General features: G+C 40.0%; 1 protein-coding gene across 1 annotated transcript in view; it reads left to right on the top strand.

The window, feature by feature from the left end:
- The window catches only part of LOC106531376 (disks large homolog 2), a gene marked incomplete at its 5' end in the record, with an annotated part of 43483 nt that overhangs the window by 32449 nt on the left and 3493 nt on the right, over positions 1–7541 (top strand). The window contains 3 exon segments of the mRNA XM_014027226.1: positions 3426–3598; positions 3836–3945; positions 5669–5760. Coding sequence (XP_013882680.1) covers positions 3426–3598; positions 3836–3945; positions 5669–5760 — 375 coding nt within the window.

Here is a 7541-nt window from a genome sequence, read left to right as displayed (position 1 = left end):
GCCCAGGTGTCCACTGCAAACAGATGTGAAATTGTTGCCGCTGTAACACACCTGTGTCCCAAAAACCCTATGTGAGTGCAGTTGAAAAATGAAGAGGGTGGAGGTCTGCGGCAGGGGATGGGGAGGAAAAAACTGAGGAAGCAAGAATGCTCCCACAGGGGGCCAGCTCCCCCACTGACCCCAGTAGGCTCCCCCACTCCCCGAGACCCACCCAGGGACTGAGGCCCCAAGATCTCCTCCTCTGGACAGACCGCCAGGCCTGGAAGACGCCAGATCACGGACAGACAGAGCCCGGAGGACTGCCAGAAACTGGGACCAACCGACCCCCCTGCCCCAGAGCCGCACAGACCCCCAAGACCTGACCCCCAGCCCCACAGCCAACCGGCAGCCCAAAGAAGCTACCGAACCCCAGCAAGTGTGATCTAGCCCAGAGTGCACAACCAGCCACGGCCAACGCCAGGAGGGACCAAGACCGAGCCCCTGCCACAACAAAGGGGCCAGCCAGCCGGCCCAGCACAGCCCGCCACCGCCACCACGGCCATCCACCCAGCTCCACCCCAGAAGAAATACTACACCCACCCCATCATTCAGACAACTCACAGAACATATAGYATGCTAGACACCCAGGCTGGGTTGGCCTACCCCATCCCACGGGCCACCGGCCCAGTCCCCAGCCAACCCAACTTTAATTCTTTCAAGAGTGGTAATGTCCTGATTCCCTATCCTCGGTTAATTAGTTACCTGTGTCAACTTATCAACTACATTAGAAGATGTAGAAGATGTAGCCTCTGCCAGCCTTTGGGTTGTTGTTGTATTGTCCATCTTTAGTATAGTCACAGTTGTTTGTGATGATGATGAGCAGATGACCTGCTCTGTAAATCTTGTGACTCATGGTCTAGATAAGGGGCGGCTTGGTTACTAGTTGCCCGGCAGCAATTGGCTGGCCTTCATCAGAGAAGTTTGCAGCATCCTGCTGGGGTTACTGCTGCATCCTCCTCATGTGTTTATGAGGCACCGCCTACATCCTCCATGGGGCAACCACAGCCTGCCGTGGGGCCTGCTCATAGCCAATGGGATCTACCCAGGGGTTGGGCTCTGGGTCCCTCTCAACATGAGCACTCTACCTGGCAACCTCAGACCCTCTTAAGGGCCAGGGGGCTCAAAGATGACATCTGGGAAAAGAAATGGAAAGCTTTACGCCAGTTCATCTCAGCCACTGAGCCACTCTCCACCTCAATGTGTGGATTGTGTCAACACTATCTCGTGGTTATGTGTTACAATTCTGCCGCCGCCCTCCCATTCCTGGTCAGATCAGAATGAGGGTCATTTGCATCCAGGTGAAAGCTCAGGCAATAAGCCAAGAATTAGACACCTTGCTGGTCAAGTGTGCCATAGTGCTTTCTGACCTCCTGGTGGATCCAGGGTTTTTTTTTATTCAAAGTATTTTTAGTCCCAAAGAAGACTGTTGGCCTTTTTACATGCTGAGCATCAGGGATGTGCTTCAGGCAGTTTCTCCAGGTGAATGTTCCATCTTGGTCAACTTTCATGTGTCAATTGCACCCTACCATTAGTAGTTTCTCCGCTTCACATTTTAAGTTCAGGGTTCTTCCATTCTGCCTTTCTCTGTCTCCCCGTGTGTTCACCCGGTGCRTGGCTGCAGTCCTGTGTCCTCTGCAGGCCAAGGGCTTGAGGATCCTTCCCTATTGGGATGRTTGGCTGATCTGTCTACCCACGAAAGCTCAGGCCCCTGCAGACATGCTGAAGGTGCTCAGTCACATTGACCAATTGGATCTTTGTGTGAACTGGTATAMGAATACTAGTTTCATCTCAGGAGGTCAGTTTTCTCAGCATCACAATGAATTCTCTCACAAACACTGCTTGCCCATTGCTGCAGAGTGTCAGTGGGATTCTGCAGATGCAACCCACTTTCCTGCCTGGCCTTGCACCTCTCCTCATTGCTTCCCTCCACCTGTTGAGAAGGCTAACTACTCCCTCTACAGTGGTCTCTCTGGGGCTGTTGTCTCTGCGCCCCCTACAGATGTGGATAAACAGCCTGCAGCTGGACTTGACTCGCATGGTACACTGATGCAGGAGGTTGCAAGTGTTCAYTCAGTGCCTTGCATAATTGGCTCAATGGCAAGGTGCTACATTTAGGATGAAGCGGGTTCTGCTGGGCTTTCTGCCATCTCGGATGAAGATGTGTATACTGATTCACCACCAGATGGGGGCATCGTGGCAGCAACAGATTTTCCGGGAGAAGTGGTCTTAGCAGCAGAGGGCAAGGCGTATCAATGCCTTGGAATTGGAAGCTGTGTAGCTGATGCTGATGCAGTTCCTCCTAGGCCTGCGCAGGAGTCATGTGGTCCAACAATAAGTCAGTGTTTTTTTTTTTATATCAGCCATCTGGGAGGAACAAGATTGTTGAAAAAAATTCCAAGTTCCAAAAATCACTTAGTGCTATAAGCACTGCCTCTGGTGGTCATCCTGTATTCATAAAACCGTAGTGGCGTTGTAACTATTGTTCAGACTGCAGTCACTTTGAAAAACATCAAATATGTATCAAATTGAGTGCCACATACTGAAAAGGCCCACGTCGGATTTGAAAATCTTGGATTTGTCATGTTCAGACTGTCAGAAAAAAATCTGATATAGGTTGCATGGGCAAAAAAAACATAGATTTGGGACGCATTTGCCTGCACTGTGAACATAAAAGTCTGAGTGAGGGAAACTGAAGACTGRCTAATGTGGAGATTGGAATGAAATTCCTTTTGTGTTTTTATTATTTTCTTCACAGAGAAAAGCTGCTCACATTAACAAACAGAGATTTAAACAGCTTTCATAGAAAATGGGGGTGGGATAATAACAGTGAAGTTTGAATTTTATTCTCTCCCACTTTAAAATTTGACTGACTCAGAACTCAAACAAATTAACAAGAGATTTAAACTTTTTTATCAGTTTCACATTTGACAAACCATTGTGTGAACTCTGCATTAAGTCCATTCTGTTTAAAATAAATAGGTGATAGTGACTCTTCCTCTGAGCTCATAGCTGCAGAGCATGGAGAAGGAGAAGGCTGCTTTTACAACATGTCTTATGATATTAATTCCTGACCCGTCCTACTCAACAAGACATTTTGTGACATTTTAGTCTTGTGAGATCCTGTGCTATAAGATCTTGTTACTGAGTCATCTTCAGTGCATATTCTAAATGGTAGCACATCATTTTTGACCAAAGATTTGACCAAAGACAAACTTTGTCCCTTTACAGCACAAAATGATCTTAGTCTAAAAATCTACGAAAGGTGGCTGGTGATGTGCATTCTTTTAATGAAGGCTAGGCTATTTTTTAATTATAAAAAATAATATAAAATAAAGATTGCATTAGTTATTATGATGACACTAAGATTTTGTATTTTTTGCCACAAGATACCACAAGGCCGAGGAGGAGCTTGGAAGTCGATGGGCAAGACTACCACTTTGTAATGTCTAGAGAACAGATGGAAAAAGACATCCAGGAGCACAAGTTCATTGAGGCGGGACAATACAATGATAATTTGTATGGAACAAGTCTGCAGTCTGTGAAATATGTAGCTGAGAGGGTGAGTGTACTTATTGCATCAGTGTATTTAGACTGTATGTTAGCTTCAACAAGGACATTTTTAATTTAATTTGAAAATGTGAAGTAACTATGCAGTACCTTTCATTGTCCAGCTGCTGGGATTTGAAATTAGAAAGCACTCAAAAGAGTAATGACAGTTTAGCTATACRATATGAAAATATTGTAGATTTTATTTAAGCTATACCTCCTCTTATGTAGCYATGTTCCTATTTCTCAGGGTAAACACTGTGTTCTGGATGTGTCAGGAAATGCCATCAAACGTCTCCAGTTAGCACAACTCTATCCCATTGCCATCTTGATAAAACCAAAGTCTGTTGATTCATTAATGTAAGTATTGTTATTTTATACCATTAATCTGTTTTGTTTCTTTACATGTGTTCATTTTTCTCAAGCCTACATATTCATCTACATTATTTTTATTTTAAATTCTAAAGAATTTTATTTTATTYTCCTCAGAACAGTTTTCCACTTTGCCTCAGTCCATTTTTTGATCTTTGACACTGAGATGATGGTGTTTCTTGTGGTGTTCTCACATGGCTTTTTCTTTACATGATAGAGCTTTAATCAGCATTTTTAAATGGCACAGTGAATTGTGTTTACAGACAGTGATTTGTGGAAGTGTTCCTGAGCYTTGAGAGTTTTCTAGAACACAATCAGATTCATTTAATGCATTGCTGCCTGAGGGCCTTTTTAAGATGTGTTCAAATTGTCTTACAATGATTTTATTTTTTTAAAGGTTCAGTTTATTATTTTTCAGCATTTGATTTGTTTACTGTGTTATATTGTGAATAAAATATGGGTTTATATTATTTTCAAATCTTATTTTCAAACCGTTCTGTTTTTATTTGCACAACATRTAATCTTTTCATAACGGGTTCAGTTCTGTTCAGTTTGCTCACATTAGCAGTATTTCACAACAAAAGTATTCTCAGAACAAAAACGTCACAAATTCCAAGTGAGAGATCCAAGTGCTCTGTTAAGAAAATATGGAAAAATAAAATCTTTAATATAAGATGGAGCTTGGTTGTTGAGAGCTTTGTATGTTAGAAGTAATATTTTAAATTCTATTCTGAATTTGACAGGGAGCCAGTGGAGAGAAGCTAAAACTGGAGAAATATGATCTCTYCTTCCAACTCCGATGAGAGTTCTGTACATATCTGGCAACAACATTTTAAAGCAACTAAAGACTTTTTAGAGAGTTGTTTTTGTATACAGATAAAAATAAAAATCCAATAATCCAGTCTAGAAGTGATAAATGCATGKATCAGTTATTCTGCATCATTTTTGGACAAGGTGCTTCAAATTTTAGTGATATTGTTCAGGTGGGAAAAAATGGTCCTGGTAACATTTTTAAAGTCTGGATTAAACAAAAAYGATCTGGATTAAGTCAAAAATAACACCAAGTTAGAACTGGAGGCCAAATTAATACCATCCAAAATAACTGAAATGCTGCAAAGTTTATTCCTAAGCTGTTAGGACAAAAAAACACCTGAGTTCAGAAGCAGAAAGTTAAGAGTCATCCAGGTTTTTATGTCTTTAAGACATGCTTGTAATTTAAGTAACTGATTGAAGTCATCATGTTTTGTGGATAAATACTGTATAACTGAGTATCATCAGTATAATAATGGAAATGTATCTTGTGTTGTTTAAAACTTTATGTAATGGAAGCGTATATAAAAATGAGATTGGTCCAAGCACCGAACCCTGAGGAACTCCATGACTAACTAGTGTAAGAAGAAGATTCATTATTAACATTAACAAACTGGAATCAGTCAATTAAATATGACTTAAAACAGTTTGGAGCCGTTCTTATAATTTATTGTAATTCAGGTCATGTCTGAGCCTTTGTAATAGAATATTGAACACAGCATAATGAAGTATTCTGCTACAGCAGTTAGTAAGTGTAGTCAGCCATTTTCAAAATTGAAATAAATTTTAAAAACAATTATATTGTATCCTGCAGCATACGTGTGTGTTGGTCTGARTTTATGCAGCATAAGGACTTCTGATTTTAATTTCAGCTGTGGTCTTTTCTGTACCTTTTGTGTAGGAGTATAAATAGGAGACTGACAGAAGAGCAAGCAAAAAAGATGTTTGACAAAGCTCTGAAGCTGGAGCAGGAGTTYGGTGAATTTTTTACAGGTAAGATATTCATAGAAGAAGTCTAAATAGAAAAGCAGTCATGTTTACCAACTTTTAATACAGTATGTCTCTGTTCAAACGTTCATACTGATTTACATAACTTTACTAACACCTAATTTACTTGATGTAATCCCGTTGAGAAATGGCTCCTATCTATCTATGTGAGAGGAGTGTTTCCATGAGAATGGTCCCCGGAAACAGTAGTGGTTTTTTATTTATTTATTTTTTTTTTCAGTTTTTACTGTAGTGAATCAGCATAAAAACTACCCAGTGACATGAATTTGCTTTGTACAGTTGCTATTAAAATGATTGCATTCTRATCAAAACCATTATATGTGCTGAGTGAGGTCCGCTTTCTCAGAGAGGGGAGTTAGTAAGATGAGCTTTATAATGTGCACAGAAACGGAGTGCAGCTAAAATGGGTAATTATTGTTTATCTACCAACACTGATGCCATGCTTCAACAAGAGACGCACATGTCAGAGCATGAAAAACAACAATTAAAGCTCTGCTACACCTTAAAGTTGTAAAGAACTTACGTCAGTGTCACAAAAAATGACATAAACAATGGTGTCAGTCACACAAGTTGGGTGTAAGTTTTGAATAAGTTACCAGAATGCTGATATACGATGACCAGCCAAMATACACAACATTTTCTGTGTATGCGACAGGTAAGTTATGCAGTTCACACGTGTAAGTTACTCATAAGATGACATATGTATGTCAAAAACCAGCTGGGAAATTGTGAAGTGTACAGTAATTTTTTTTCTAAAGCTCTTGTCACACTGTTTCATTTTAAACAACTTCTGTCCAACTTATCAGCTTATGCTTTGAAAAAAACAAAACATCATTTAGTAGCCTATTTTGGACGTGCACATACTGTGTTGCTAACGACTTGAACAAATGTAAAACCCATGAATAAACTGTCCCTGACTTATACATAACATGCACAAGCTTATTATAGCATGTTTAGACTTTTGCAGAGCTAATGTGACATTATTATTACGTCTGCAGATTTCTGCACAGCATCAGTTTATGAAAAAAMAACACATTAATAGAAGWTAGGTGTAATTTTAGACTAACCTACCAACATGTTAATAAATGACASCATACTGTACATTTTTATATGGTGCATGATTTTTAACATGCTCAAAAGTTTTGCGAAACTTATTCATAATTTATACATAAGTTTCTGGTGTTCTACAGGTAATACAGTAWATGTTCCCACATGTTACATTGCAGTGTGCCCCAGGGTAGCTGTAGCTACAATGTAGCTTACCACCATCAATGAGTGAATGTGTATGAATGAATAATGCATGAAAATTTTAAAGCGTCTTTGAGTGTCTAGAAACTTGCTATAGRAGACCAGTGCAATATTTTTATTATTATTCTGGAAGTTACTCATAAGTGGACATATGTCAGATAAAAGCTGGGTAATTATAAAGAGGACATAGAATGTGTAGGCATCTCTTTTGATGATAGACTTACACAAGAATATAGCTCATCAGACTGTGTAAAAAAAAAAGGAGTGAGCTGAGAGCAATCCAAAACTGGCAGATATTTTTGAAGCAACCAGAAAATGAACCCACAGAACAATTCTCACCAACTTCTTTAGAGGAGGACACGGTGCAGCACGCACCTCACTGAATGAGCCAGAATGACAAAAATAAAGATTTCACATACAGTATATGTAGATAGATAGATAGATAGATAGATAGATAGATAGATAGATAGATAGATAGATAGATAGATAGATAGATAGATAGATAGATAGATAGATAG

This window comes from Austrofundulus limnaeus, unplaced genomic scaffold (genome assembly GCF_001266775.1).
Source record: "Austrofundulus limnaeus strain Quisiro unplaced genomic scaffold, Austrofundulus_limnaeus-1.0 Scaffold624, whole genome shotgun sequence".
Lineage (NCBI taxonomy): Eukaryota > Metazoa > Chordata > Actinopteri > Cyprinodontiformes > Rivulidae > Austrofundulus > Austrofundulus limnaeus.
The sequence above is the reverse complement of the archived record's forward strand: the minus strand, read 5'-3'. Positions and strand labels throughout refer to the sequence as shown.